This window comes from Passer domesticus, chromosome 18 (genome assembly GCF_036417665.1).
Source record: "Passer domesticus isolate bPasDom1 chromosome 18, bPasDom1.hap1, whole genome shotgun sequence".
In the NCBI taxonomy this organism is placed as follows: domain Eukaryota; kingdom Metazoa; phylum Chordata; class Aves; order Passeriformes; family Passeridae; genus Passer; species Passer domesticus.
The window spans coordinates 9,160,145-9,175,335 of NC_087491.1; the positions used below are offsets into that span (position 1 = coordinate 9,160,145).

At 47.7% G+C, this 15,191-nt stretch overlaps 1 protein-coding gene and 1 long non-coding RNA gene across 5 annotated transcripts in view; one reads left to right on the forward strand and one right to left on the reverse strand.

Moving 5' to 3' along the window:
• The window catches only part of DDX31 (DEAD-box helicase 31), a 42,955-nt gene that overhangs the window by 1,421 nt on the left and 26,343 nt on the right, over nucleotides 1-15,191 (reverse strand). For 2 of the 4 annotated variants that reach the window (XM_064393998.1, XM_064393997.1), the window contains exons 18-19: nucleotides 11,345-11,456; nucleotides 6,081-6,261 (exon numbers count right to left, since the gene is read on the reverse strand). In XM_064393998.1, coding sequence (XP_064250068.1) covers nucleotides 6,081-6,261; nucleotides 11,345-11,456 — 293 coding nt within the window. The remainder of the gene's footprint in view (nucleotides 1-6,080; nucleotides 6,262-11,344; nucleotides 11,457-15,191) is intronic. The other 2 variants (XR_010349146.1, XM_064393999.1) reach the window with 2 other exon arrangements.
• Nucleotides 417-4,476, forward strand: LOC135283333 (uncharacterized). The gene is made up of 2 exons (XR_010349153.1): nucleotides 417-520; nucleotides 628-4,476. It is a non-coding gene; the product is annotated as an uncharacterized LOC135283333 (long non-coding RNA).

A 15,191-nucleotide genomic window follows, 5' to 3' on the forward strand; every position in this document is an offset into this window, starting at 1 on the left:
AGAACAGAAACCTGTTTGTCCCTCTGCACACGAGGGAACTGAACTGAACAGCAGCTTTGGTGACAGCACAGGGACTCAGCCCTAAACACTCAGTCCTAAAGGTGACACCTTCCAGCACTGCCTCCAAGGCCCTTCAGGTGTCCAAACCCACCCTGGGTGTTGAAGGGAAGGCAGAAATTCTGGCTGCAGCAATGGATCAAGGCATTCAATGGCCAAACCCCCAGGGAGGACCAGGGAAGTGAACTCCTGGCTGCCTGGGCTGTTTGCTTGCTCCCTTCCCACAGCCTGTGCAGGGGTATCCTCTGCTCAGCCCCCTGCACCAGTGGGTGCAGTTCCTATCTGACACTCTGATTGTTGTCTCCAAGCATTTCCTACAGTAATTCCTGGGTTTCCAAGCAACAGACCAGTTTACTTAACAACAGGGAACTGTCTGCTGCAGAAGGACAAGGAATCCACCAGTAGCTGCAGGGCTGAGCTGCGGCTCAGCAGGGAGGTTGTCCAACACTTTATTATCAATCAGGTGAAATTGCTGCCCAATTAGTAAATCAATACTCCCTGCTGAGGTGATCAGCTGTAGGCAGAAAAGCAGGGATGCAGGGAAAAGGGAGCTCTCTCCCTCTAACCCAGGGCCACAAAAATCAATGGAGTTGTGCTGTGGAACCTGTGCTCATCACAGACAGGAGAAAAGCAGCTGTCAGGGCCCTGTGCAACCACGAGATGGAAGAGCTACAGGGAGCAGCAGCAGCCTGCAGTGACAGCACACCAGGAAGCTGCAGCAGGTCAGGGCCCTGATTGCTGCTGTAGAGCTGCAAATTCCCCTCTCTGCCCAACTGGTGACAGTCTCTGGGGCTCTGCCAGAGCAGCAGGACAACCACAGGACACCTTCCTTCCCTCACCAAGCTTATGAGACTAAGCCCAGGAGAACTGAGCAAGACCTTAACGCACCCCCTGAGCATCCTTGGGCAAAGTTTTTAATCTCTTTGGCCTCCATGTCCATTCTCCCAGCTCCCTGTGCTTTTTCCCTGCTGCTGAGGGCTGGTGGGATGTTAATTTAAGGGAGCTGTGTGGTGATACTGTGGCTAAAAGCTTCACAGAAAGGCTGTAAATGTAAAGATGCATTTGCAACACAGACAGAACCCATGTTCCCATCACTGGAAAAGCACATGGAGGATGAGCATCTCTTGCTGTGATCTCATGTCTCTATACTGAGACAGAGGAAGGAATAAAAGTCTCAGGTTTAGAGCTGCCTGTGCACATCTGTAATTAAGCTGCAACGTCACAAAAGCTGGTACCAACACCCTCAGCAGAGAGACAACAAGGAAAAAGAGGAACTATCCCCAGATGACTTTGTTATCTCCTGAAAGGCTGGAAAAGACCAGGCCAAAGTTTTAAAGACAAAAAAAAAAACCTCATATCCTCCAGAAAACTGGAATGATTTTATTTCCTGTCTGAACATGAGAAACTTGTGAATTGTACTAAATACATCACTGAATGATGAAAAGGCAGGAGAGGAACATCTGGAAGAAGAAGTGTCCAGCTTCAGTTCCCTTCTACACTTGCAGAGCTGTTCCCAGCCTGCTGCTCCCCTTCCCCACCAGGGATCTCAGGGATGCTGGTGCTGCCCAACCCTCCATCTCTGAGGAAATCTGAATGCTTTGGACTGATCTGCTGGCTCAGAAGATGCCCCTGCTCATCTTTCACCTCAGTGTGGGTGAGCTTGCTCCTGGAGGTGTCTCTGAGCCTGGCTGGCAGCACTGCCTGTTCCTTTGTCTTGCTGTGTGAGATGCTGCTGCAATGCAGTGCACAGCTGCAGTGACCTTTACCCAACTCCCAGCATCTGCAGCACCCAGAGGCTCCCAAACTGCTCCAGCTGAGCAAGGAGGAGGGTGAAGTCCTCACACACAGCCCCAGAACCCATGGTGTGTCTTTGGAGGAGACCCGAGGAGGCAGTTCCATTTATCAGAAAACATTTCAACGTGGATTGCACTATCAATCTGCCTGACAGCATCTCCAGCAGCTCCTTGACACCGTGCCAGCAGCAGAGCTGGGTTACCTCTGGGCCAAGGCTGCTGCAACACCTGCTTTTCCTACTTCCAGCATTGGATGAACCATCTGCAGCCAATGCAACCCTGTTTGGGTTGGTTTTGCTGCTGTTGTTTTTGCAGAGTGGGGGCAAGAAATCCATCAGCAATCCTCCCCTGCTCTCGACAGCTCAACAGATGGCCCAGGTCCTCTGCTCCCAGCTGATGCAGATGCTTGAGAAGATCAAGGAAAATTGATGGAATGAGCACCAAGCCTGTTCCAGAACACTCAGGGCAGGGTGGTCTCCACACTGGGATGTGCTGAACAGCAAAGCCCACCTTGCCCTGCTGAAGTCAAATGCATTTCAGCCACACAGAAACCCCAGTCTCACTTTCACTGCCATCCCTTGGTCATCATGCTATGGAAAAAGGACAAAAGCAGCACTGGGAGGCTGGGATCCTCCCAGCATTCTTGCTTCTGTCAGGCCTTTCCCAGCCTAGAGAACAGAATATATTTCAATTAGAGAGAGATGATAATTTTTGGTGCACAGCCCCCAGCACAGAGGTTTTCCAGCTCTGTGGGCAAGCACTGTTAACTTGATTAGAGATGGAGCAAAGGCTCTGTGCTGCAGCCACAGTGGAACAGGACAGTAATAAAGGGCACTGCTGTATGCAGGAAACAATCAGATGGGTTTTACAACTATAAAACTTTAATTTCATACGAGGATTTCTTTTATAACATCATGATGTGGTAGCCAGGACTCACCTGTGTCCCTGAACTGCCTTAATGAAGAGTGATGGTGATGTTTCCTTTCACAGCAGCCATGTCTTACTCTCATTTTTGGCTCCATTTGCCCATGCTCTCACCTAAGCTCCAGTTTGGCTTTCTAGAGCAGACTGCCCAAAGTGAAATTCCCAGTGGGCAGAATTCCAAAGCTGCATTTTGACTAATTAAGTGATATCAGGAAAGCTCTAAATGTGCACATAAAAACTGGCAAGCAAAGTGCTTCTAATGATGAGAGAATTGCTGTGCAGGGAGGCCCAGCTGCAGCCTTGAGTCACAAGCCCTGTATTTTTTCAAAATTGTCAATGCCAAGATGTTCAAAAGTGGAACCAAGGATGTGAGGGGGAAAAGAAGGTAAAAAGCCACGAGTTTGCACCCAAAGGAAACTGCTGCCCTGGCCATGTGAAGGACACAGAGCTCCTGTTTCCCAGGAGCTGTCTGATTCTATCTGACCATGCTGAAGAATTAACACAAAGATCCTGCAGCCAGAGCCTTCAGGCCATGCCCATCTCCACATCAGAGCAATGGCACTGTGATAATGATGGACAGCTCTCAAACTCCTCTTCCTGATCCCATTTCACTTGAGGGTTGGGCTTAAACTCTGAAGCACAAGGGGGTTTTCACCTTTGTTTTTATATCACTTTTTGCATATGCTGTAGAAATTCTTGACTCTCATAAGTAAATTCAATATTTCTGAGCATTTCTTGCATCAGAAATTCCTGTAGCAGGGAGTTCCACAGAATCAGCTGAACTAGAGTCACCTTTCTTTGTGATGGCTTGAACTCACAAAAAAGCCAAATTAAGTTGCAACTGCTCACTGCAGTGAAAGCCTTTGGGGGCACACACACTACTGGCCTGCCTGATTTCAAAGGGAAAGCAGACCCTCAGCTGATCCAGAATGCCTGAGCAGCACAGGGATGCATGCTGGAATGGCAGTGGGTCTTTGGTATTTGCATTTTGAAGGAGTTACAAGACAAGTCTATCTGGCCTGTCAGCCACTTCCTCGGCGTGCTGCGACTCCACGGTGCAGCAAGGACAGCTAATCCCTCAGTGGAGCTGGGATCAGCTTCCTTGCCTCCAGCCTGCAGTCAAAGCAGGAGCCCAGACACTGACTGAGCTGTGTGCTGTAATTCAATATGCAGTATCTGGTTCATGGGCTCATCTCTCACCTCAACACAGCGTTGCAACTTTCTGAAAACATCGCCGGCAATTATTTTTCCGTCTTCAGATCGGGTTTTGTGAGATCCACTACAGCTAAAGGGACAGCTGGTCTGCACAAAGACCTCTGAAAAATGCATGGAAGTGGACATGGGCAATGAGGAGAGGGCTGCTCCCACATTTCAGCACTGAAACATCACACACCTGGCTGCTCCCTCTCGCTGTCTCACCTTCCCCCAGCAGGCTCTCCAAGGAGGCGCCGAGCACAAAAGGAGACTTCAAAAAAAAAGAAAAGTTTTCTTTGTCCTCTTAAGGAAACGTTTAATGATTGCCTTTACCCCACTTTCAACCTGGAGTGCCTGCTCTTTATTCTCTAGGCAGGTGCTGAGAGATGAGGCTTTGGTGAGCAGCCTGATTAAAAACCAGTATCAGATGTTGGGAGACAATGTGTAATACGACAACCAGCACTCACAGCATCATGTGAGAAATATAATTAAAAAGATTGCTCTGTGACTCTGCTGTTATCATTTCAAGCCTTGCATTTTACAATTGGAAACCATTTGTCTTCTAAATGGCAGGCTAAGTTTTGCTTTCTGCTTTGTCAGTGTGAAATCAAGAGCAATTCTCTAAGTTAATAGCATAATCTTGGATTTATGCAAGTGCAGATTGAATTTGAATCAATATTCACTTTCTCTAAACTATCCTTATAAATACTAATATACCCTCTCTCTTTATTTATTTATTTTTTTAAGCACACGCAGGAAAAGCTGATTAAAGCCAAGTTTCACAGGCAGGAACAATTGTTGCACATCACAACTTTGGCTATTTTCTGTAGGGTCTTAACTTTGCAGATGCTCCCGGATTTGAAATCTGGAGCTTGAGCCGTGACAGAGCTGTGCAAAGTCTGCCCACTTTCCTTGAGCTGCAGTTCTGTGATCCACGTGCAAATGAGCTCCCAAATCACTCTCAGACCATTTGTTCCAACACCTCCACATCCCCCAGCCCCACACGCCCTGTGTGTAAATACCTACTGTATCTTGAGCTTGTCTGTGCTATAATGGGATGAAGACTTGGGGAGGAGGAACCCCCATCTAAAAGAGGTTTGTAACAAGGGAAAAAGTAGCTCTAACAGAGTAGCAACATCACAGGAACAGAGAGAGGCATTGTTACAGGCCAAGTAATCCTGTGACACGCTACTGTCAGTCATAGCTTGACACCCTGCTGGGCCAGCAAGACATCAAAGCCCACCCCATACCATCTTACATGCTCTTTATCAGCTAATCAGGCTATTCTTCCCGAAATAAAGCTCCCTTAAATCCCCTGCTCACAGGGGCATTCCCATCCTGTTGCCCATCTGCTGAGGAGGGTCAGCTGGAGCAGGAGGCAGAGCAGTGGCCTGTCCCTGGTGGCTGCTGAAAGCAGGACAATGCAGGCTCCAACTTTTTATTTTCAAATCCCTTCCCCTTGCATTTTTTTTTTCTTTTCACAGGATAGGTGCATGTGCAAGAGAAGTGCCCAGCCCTGGAACAATTATGTGGATTAGTGCTTTAATTGCATGGCTGATTTGCTAACAGGGTTTGTAGCAACAATTACACGGAAAGAGTCACAATTGATGCTGGTAAAGAAAAAAGATTTTCCTCCTTTGAATTATTGCAATGATTTTACTGAATCCTGCCATTGCAGTGGGGAAGAGAGCGTGTCCTCAGCACTGTGATCCCAAAAGAGAGGATTATCTGTCCTGTGGACCCAGCCCAGAGCAGGCAGGATCAGATGCACTGAGCACCTTCAGCTCCCCCAGAGGCACAGCAGAGGGCTCGGGGCTCCTCCAGCAGCACCAGGGAGTCTCCAGCTCCTTACACAGAACAGGACCCAGAACAGCCCTGAGCACACACTAGAGGAGACAGAGCTGCAGCTCTGGGCTTGCTGCACACTGTTCTCAGGAGAGATCCCACAGGATTTTGCAGAAATGCTTTGGCCAGAGCTACTCACACCTCCAGGTTTGCAGAAGGATCATTTCTACCAACAGATCTGCTTTTTTTACACTCAGTTCCTGGAGCAAGCCCAACCACCTTGAGGAGCAAAGCACAGCACAGCTCAGGAACATCAGACTGACCTACCTTTTTGGTTTTGGTTTGGTTTTCCTCTTTGAGCCTGCAGTTGGAAGAGCAGTCAGGTTCTGGGGGGCATCCCTCAGCCCAAAGCTCTTGGCCACATGACCCAGGTGGAGAGATCTGATGTGGAAGATGTGCTTGAGGTCCTTGGGATAGGTGGTATAGGCACAAAGGAATGACTGCAGTGCTGAGGGGAAAGAAAAACACCAGTGAATTCTGTTTGCTGCTGCATTTTTTTATAAATATACACACTTAAAGATTCAGCTGTTGCAGCTGAAGGGACACGGGGCTGGTCCTTTGGGACACCTTCTGGTCAGCAGCTGGCAGAAAAGGTTGGCATGTTAAAAACCTGTGAAGGTTGCACAGTACTGGTACAATCCCAAAAGGGGAAGGTAGGTGCTGGGGAGGTGTTAGGAACTGAAACAAAGCTCCACTGAGTTGCACTGGGTTTGGCTCCTGCAAGGCTGCTCCTTTGGCCACAAAAGCTGAGTTGGTGGCACTTCTCTCCAGAGTCATTGACACTGAGTGGCAGCAGATAAGAGGAGAGTGAGAACAGAGATGCAGGGATGAAGAAGGAGAAGCATGGAGATGGCACAGGAAGACTCCTCTGATATTAGAGTCCCAGTAGTCCATGCATTTTTCACCAGTTACCAGCTAGTCCCTTATAAATATCTGAGAGCCGGATGGATTTCCTGACTCATCAGCACACTGAGAACAGAGCTCACCTTCTCAAAAGGGAAAAATAATAGAACTGTGTGCAAATTTCCCTTCCCATCTTTATATTCCTGTAATGCCCTTCCCTCAGGGCTCATTGCTCTAAAGACAATCATCCACTAATATGAGCACTACCTCTGCTCCTCCCCGTCCCCAGAACGTTCACTACACCCGGGCTGGCCCTTGCTCTGGGAATAGAGGGACTTCCAGGAAGGAAACTCTGCAGCTCAGAAAATGCCTCCCCTCAATCCCCTGCTGCTCCTCTGCTTGCTAAACCTCCTGTGTGCCCCCAGCCCTCACTCCAAAGCACCTCCTGCACCTTCCTCTCCCTCTCACTCCGGCAGCAGTGAGCTCTAAACTCTCACCTCTCCTGCCCTTGCCTGTTGAGCCACCAGACCAGCAAGTTTGCCCACAGCTTATGTCTAATCTCTTGGCAGCAGCCGGAGATTGGAGTTTATGAACAGTAATAAAAATGTCATTTTAGCAGATCAGCTCCTGGAAGGACCCAGGGAATCCATCAAAGCTCTGTTTACTGAGCAAAGCGAACTCCTTTTCCCAATCGATGAGAAGAAAAGATTGAGTTTTTTGCACCTTCTTCCCAATTTCACAATGCTGCTCTTTTAGAGGCTTCTGAGCACCAAGAGACCTGTGTTTTCCCAAAAAAGAGAATGCTAAATTCCAAATACTGTCTCAGTCTCCTGTCTGAAGGCCATCCTTCTGAGGGCTTATAAACCAGCTCAAATGCTCTCAAAACTCCTGTTCTGCTGCTTTTTTTTTTCATAAAGTTATTGGTCAAATTCACCTATGAGAGAAGGTGTAACTCTTCAAAGGGAACAATAGGAACTTGCTCCTGCTTTGAATTCAGTCCCATTGGAGCTCATACAGCTGTCTGCCTCACAGCATTTGAAATGGCTGATATAAAAATCCCATTATTATGAAGGCTGAGCTCACCTCCCCCAGCCACGCAGAGAGGAAAAGCTGCTGGTTCCAACTCCCCAAATCAGAGTTAGAGAATCCAAAGTGTCAAAGGCTCCCCCCTTCCCCAAGTCCTGACAGACATCTGCCAGATCCAGCTGTGAGTCAGAGCACACAAAAGCAGGGAGAGCTGCAAGGCACTAACCCAGAGCTGAGCTGGAGCTGCAGGTCACAGTGCCAGCCCAGGAACCTGCTCACCTCCCAGCAGCTCAGAGCTGAGATGTTCATTACAGCACCCATGAGACTGAAATGAAGACCTTTGTGGATGAGATTCTTTTTAAAATCTTTACTATCAGGTCTTTAGACCTCTCAGTGTTGCCAGAGCCATGTTTTCTGGCTTTTATGTGCAATTAGAGTGGCCAGATACTGAACGCTTTATTGGATTTTTCTTTTTTTTTTAAAGTTGAAATTCTTTTATGATTTTGTGATCAAAGAGACAGAGCTTTAGGAAAACAACTCACAAAGACTGGTAACAGTGCTGGTCAGGCCATAATTCATGTACAGGGTTCCTTATCTTGATGCCACAGAAACAAACTGACTGAGCTGTTGAGAGTTTTTACCACACCATCACAAGTCTAAGGTAACATGTACTGCCTCGGAGTGGGATTTGGACTCTTACCCATGTAAGACAGAGGATTTAGATTGGTCCTTTGCACCCCTGCATCCCCATTTTTTCTCCAGGAAATGCAAGTGTGGAAAATCAAAGGAAGAAAAGAAAAAAGCCAGTGTGTTCTATGTATGATGGGGGTTAGATGGGCTGGTTTGTTGGTATTTTAACCAGGGGTAATGGGATATGAAAGGGAGACAGGTGACATAACCTGCTCACAGGTGGCAGCCAGCTCCCAGCACTGGCCCCAGGCAGGGCCTCAGCAGGGCTGGATAAACTGGGAGGCACTTTGCCAGGGCAGGTGGGAGCAGGAGGGAAGGAGGAACCAAAACCACCAGGATTTGAGCATTGTGCCACAGACCTGGGCTCCTGTGACTCTGCTGTGCCTCTCCACACACAGGCACTGAGGACAGAAAGGAGGAGGCAAAATGCTCAACTGCTGTAAAACTGGGAAATGAGCAGAGGAAAGCAGGGTTTGCTTCCTTACCCTCTCTGTAACTCAGGATCAGTCTCCTGAGCTCCTTCTGGCCCCACAGCCCCAAAATGAAGCACCTACCACCATGCAAAGCCTCGGGATGAGCATCCTCCACGTCCCAAAAGGGGCTCCACTCTTGCTGAGGTTCATCCTTCAGGTAGCAGGGCCCAGCCAGACCCCTCCTCCCACCCAGCTCACTGCTGATCAGTCAATCAACTTTGAAGGGCAGCACCTTCCCTGAACCATTTGATTTGAGTGTGAAAACCACGGGACCCAGAGGCAGAAGGGGAGAGTGGGCAGGGAGCCACTCGCCTTTTGAAAGCAGGCTGCAGTGCAAACATTGCTTATTAACATTGACTAGGTCAGAAAACGGGGAAAAACAGAAAAAGAGAGAGAAACAAATGCATCTCTGGCACAGTTTCCAATTGATTGTCTGCCATGAAAGCAAAAGCCAGCTGCCATGTTAATTATTCATGATGCCTGGCTCAGAGGGGAGGAAGAGGGGCTTATGGAAGCCACTCAGCAGTGGAAAATTTGCATATGTAGATAGCAGAGTTGGAAAAAGAGGTGGAGTGCTCCTCTACAAGATAAATGGGATGCACAACATTTCAGCATTTCCTGATGTATTTTCTGTGCTTCTTTTCTGTGGCTAAAGAAGTTATTAATGCTGAGGTCAGCAACAAGTGTGTGTGTGCACAGTGACACTGGGTAGAGAGGAACCACAGAGGGTTTTTAGGTGTGACCAAAGTTATTCTCTGGTTGTTCCTGTCACAGGCATTTCAGGTTAGAAGTTTGCATGGGGCACAAGAAATCCCAAGGGAGCAGCAAGAAGCTCATCCATGCAGAATGAAAGATTATGATCGTGCCAGTCACATGCTTTGAGATTGTGGATTTAAAAGGGCAGCTGCAAAACTACACCACACACCTGAAAATGGGTGCAAGCTCCTTGTGTAGCAAGTCCAACACTTCCACTGCAGGAGGAAGGTGTTTGAAAACCCCAAGGAACTGAAATCAGCACTGCAACAGCTGGAGGTGGGGTGAGATTTCAGCCCAGGGATGTGCAGTGGTGAGGGGGAGAACAAAGAGTGAAACAGCAGAATTTCAAATCCTCTGCCCCTCAATACAGCCACACATAAATAAAAAAGCATGCAGAATAATTGGGGTAAGCAGATAGTCACAGGAGATACTCTGATTGCTCTGCTGTGTCATCACCTGAGAAGGGAGCACAACTTTCAGAAAAAACCAGCACCTTCGACCTCCTGAACAATCACTTCTCAAGATTCCAAACAATTTTCATGCTGAACATGATCTTGAGAACAGCCTCTCCTTCTCCAGTTTCTCCAAACACTGTATAACTCCAAGAGCAATTTCCCCACATGGTTTTGGGCCCCTTGGAAGGTGCTCTCAGCAGGTGAGCACACGAGGCACACCTGTCCCACACCTGAATGCAGGTGCACACAGCAGGGACCCAGAATGATGCAGACCATTAAAATTCATCTCACCAGAATCCTCTTAAACTGGAAATGCTGCAGAACTGAAATAACTTCTACACAAGCTTGGAGAGCAGGGCTTGACTCAGAGCAATGAGGTAAGAAAGAAAACAATCAGGGAGATGTGGGAAGAGGAGACTCAAAAAAAGGGGAAAGGCTCCATCCTAATACTGTGAGCAGCAATGGCTTAGTCTTTCTCATAAAGGGTTTGCATTTTGTGGTCCTGTCTCAGTAACTCACACTCAAATTCCCAGTAATTGCCCAGGAGCTCTGGGGCCTGACTTCCCACAGTGCCTACCCTGCACCACCTCTATGGCTCCTCTCAGGGGACAGTTTGGGGTTCCTTTTCCTACCACATCCCCAGCCAGATTTTAACCTTTCTCCCAAATCTGTCTTCCACTCCATTTTCCAAACTGAGAGGAAGAGAGCAGAGTCTCTCATGCTGCTCAGTGACACCTGCTTGGAAAGGATGGCACATCAAACCCCAGACCTGTACACAGCTACAAGCATCAAGTCCATCCCAGTTTTTATTCTTCCTGCCTTTTTGAGTTGTTGCCCCTCTCTCTTTTATCTCCCATCCCAGTCAACCGTCTCCAATCCAAGATCCTTTCCTGGTCAGGGTTATGTGTTGCCTTTCAGGCTTCAAATTCACCCCTGGGGTGAACTGGAGGCATCTGATGGGAATTGCAGCAGGATGTGGTGTGGGAAGTCACCCATCCTCTTCCCAGCCTAACACACACAACCCACTCACTCCTGTGATTGGGTCAAAGCCCTTGGATGTGAATCCCACTGAAAGCCAAGACTAAATCTCATTTGCACATAATATGAGAACGCCAGAAATTAACATTTAATATCACCACAAAGCCTTCTGGGCCTGCCTCAGCCCCCTGCAGAGCCCAACGGCCCCAAAATGTTTCTTCCAGGCCTTTTCCCTGATGCTGTGCCCCAGAAGAAAACCTTGGCAGCTCCTCTGAGCCCTCGTGGGATGAGTGGAAGGAAACTCACTGACCTTTCTTTGCCCACTGGACAGTCCCCTCGCTGGAGTGGACGAGATTTTCAAATTTTGTCTGCAGGACTGTGGCCCTCTCCCGGACTTCCTGAGGGTTCTTGCCACAGGATTTCTACCAGGGAGGCAGGAGGATTAGAGGAAAGAGAGAATTTGAGTCAGGAATAATGAAGCAGTTTACAATAGATTTAATAACAGTAAAATCACACAGCAACTACCCAGGGGCCAACAAAGGTAATCCTCTCAATATTACTAGAGGAAAAAAAAAATCCAGATAAAGATGTTAAAGTCAGAGCAGCCAGCGAGCGCCGTGTGGTGGGGAGAACAAATCAGTTTTAATTTTGTGTTTTCTAACATCTATCACGTATCTTTTTTCCTTACTTTTCTTTTCCCTTCCTTTTTTTTTTTGGCTTCCAGGTACAACAGGCCAGATCCCACTGCCAGTTTCCATCGGAATTATTTGGAAAAACTCTCCCCAAACTCTAAACTAACAGTTTCAGAGTGAAGCTGCAAGCTCCCCTGTGCACTTCCCCAAAACACCCAGGGCAGGAGACCACGAGATCCACAATCACCCCCAATCACCCCAATCTCTCCAGAGAAGAGACCAAACTCAGCAGCTGTGAACAAAGGCAACCAAATGAACTTCTCATGAATTCCAGCATGGATTTCTACATGAAGTTTCCTGACTGCCAACACATCATATTTGACTGGAACTGCCATCACTTGGCTCCTCTAGAGCAGGACAAGCCCCTTGCACCAAAGGCACGACAGAATAAACTTCCTCAGGCCAAAAGGGCAATTTTGCACGTGTTCCAGCTTTCCTGGGATCAGACTGCAGGATGCAGTTCAGGAAATGGAAAACAAACATTCCTGGGAGCAAGCTGTTACTGGGAGGAGAAGAGAGGCTCTCTCCCTCTCTGAGGGATGCAGGCAGAGAAAGGAAATGTGGACCAGAAAACAAGAGAAATTTTTGATGGGAAGCTGACAGCAAAGTGCACAGCCAAGCATCCATGGATGTGCACCTCTCCCAGAAAAGGGCACAGCTCTCCAGTGTGACTCAAGACAGGAACCAGCATCCAAGTGTGAGAGTGCCAGATCCAAGGCAGCAACTTGGTAGTGGTCAGGCCCCTCACCCCAGCAGGGCTGACTGAATGCAAACACCCAGCTCCTGGGATTCTGCAGGAGCCCTGTGCCAAGGCAGCAATCCTGCTGTTCCTCTCTGGCAGATCTGCATGCTAATGCTGCAAACCCCTCTTTCCTCTGCACTGCTGCCAGGCCAGAGCAGCCACATCCCCCTGACACCACAACAAACCCCAGGGATGTGGGGCTGCCAGCACCTGACACAAAATGCTCTCCTGTCCCAGATGTGCCACTCTGTACCCAACAGCAAACGTGCCCAGAGACAGACCTCAAGTGTAGTTTAAATGCCCTGCACTGTGCCCTCTCTGAAACTCAGGATCCCACAGCTTCCAGAATTCCAGCAAACACACCTGGGGCTGCAGCTCCTGCTCCCTCACTGCCTGACTGACTGTCCACCTGCACCTCCACAGCCTGGCTATTTTAACTCATTAACTCCCAGGTTTCTGGTCTCTGATATTTCCCAGTCCCCTCAAGAAAGGCTCACGACCCACCTCACAGAATCACAGCATCATTTAGGTCAGAAAAGACCTCCAAGATAATTGAGACCAAACTTAGACTGATCATCACCTCGTCCAAACCATGGCACTGAGTGCCACATCCAGTCTTTCCTGAACACCTCCAGGGGTGGGGACTCCACCACCTTCCTGGGCAGCCCATTCCAGTGCTTGACCACCCCTGCAGTGAAGAAATTCTTCCTGATCTTCCACCTGAACCTCTCCTGGTGCAGCTTGAGGCCGTGTCCTCTCCTCCTGACCTTGTTCCTTGGGAGCAGGTCCTGACCCCCACCTGGCTGCACCCTCCTGTCTGTGAGCTCTCTTCCCTGATCCTCTTTTTCTCCAGGCTCAGCCAGCTCCTTCAGCTGCTCCTCACATAATTCACTCTCTGGACCTTCCTCAGCTCCTCTGGACACTCCTTTCACAGGTTCCTTTCACCTCAGGTGTGCCCTGAAGCTGAGACCCTCCCCAGCCCAGGGCCCTGCAGAGGTTCAGTGCCCCCCAAGTGCAGCTGCCTGCCCAAAGTGGCCACTCCTTGTTGTCACCACCAACTTTCCACCGATGTGAAACACAAAACTTCCTGGCCCCGCCTGCTCCTCCGGGCCCCCAGCACTTTCCTTTTGTTAAGCCTCCTGGCAGCACCAAGTGTCACCTTCCCAGCGCTTTTTAATATGAATGTGAAATTAGTGAGGTTTGCCCTTTCCCCTGGCGGACAGAATCCTCTGTTATTAAAAAGTAAAGCACTTTAATAATGAAAACTTTTTCTCTTTTTCCTGTGTTTTAACTGTTTAAAATTAATGAGAAGGGCATAACGGTTGTCAAAGCGATATTGAAAGCTGGGTAGCCAGGACCGAATAAGCACGAAAATCCCTCCAGAGTGTTAAATAAACAGTGCTTCAGCCCCCTCTGAATCCCTGTGTTGGTTATTGTATACATTCTGTAACAGCACTCAGAATAGATCTGAGCACCAGGGAGGCAGAAAGGTTTCAGAATTCCAATAAAGGCCTCAAATTAAAGACAGCCTGGTGCGAATTCCAGGAGAAAATTAAAGAGACCTCAAGCTTAAGTGACAGGTGACTTGCTTCTGTGTCACAACTGTCAGGGGATTTAGTGATAATATGGCAATATATTACAAAGGACTTTTCTTATTCCCCCCTTTAGGTTTCAAAATGAGGCATCTCTTCTTCCTGGTGCTGGGGGAAAATAAAAAAAAAAAAGTAAGACAAAAATGAGGGATAAAAAGCTAGGTGCATAATTTCCAAAGTGTGAGGTCAGTGCAAGAGATATAAATAAAAAAAAAGCAAATGGCAGGAAACATAATGTCCTCGGAAAACAGCTTCTCCCCTCCTCCCATCTCCAGTTTGTCTTTTATCCCCTTCAGACCCTTGAGACAGAACTCATTTTAAAATTGCACCCTAATGGGCATGAAAAAAAAAACTGTTTTTGATTCCTGTCTTCCAGGGAGGTTCATCTAAAAAAAACAAAAATCCCCACCCCAATAATAATAATAAAAAAAAAGAATCTAAATTTATAACTGACTCAGAGGCAAACTGTGAAAATAAAACCTGCCCATGACTGAGTGTCTGGACAGATCAAATAAATCAGTGCTGCTGGAAGGGCATGGAAGCCATTCCATGTGCTTTACTCACACAGGCAAGCTTTAATCCTGGTTTGGATGAGCAGGACAATTAATTTGAGACCTTACACATTTTTCCAAGACCCCAAAGATGAAAGCCTACCCCAGAGGTTTGCTTGATCTGCATCCCCATCCCTCTGTTAAATAAGCAGCACTGTTGCCATCAAGAAGAAACAGAGGGATAGGAGAACTTTTTCTGCCTTGTGATTCCTTAAAATCCTGTTCTGGCAGACCCCAAACCACTGGCATAATGAATGTGGACAATAACAGTATTTATGAGCTAAAAGAAGAAATGCAAGAGAAAAAAGTCAGGATGCAATGTTATTTAACCAGTTTGAGACATCAGGGTAACTCCTAAAAATGCCAACTCCACCAGGAAGAGATTTATGGATTTCAGTCAGAAGAAGGAAACTTCCAGTGATGAAGATGGCAGGTTTAAGGTTTGAGAGGTTGGGATAAGTACTGAAAACTTCTGACTTCATTAAGAGAACATGATAATGGAAAAAAAAATTGAAACACAGTAAGACTAGACTGAGGTAGAGAAGTTCATTCTTAAAACAGGAAAAAAAAAAAAGAAAGA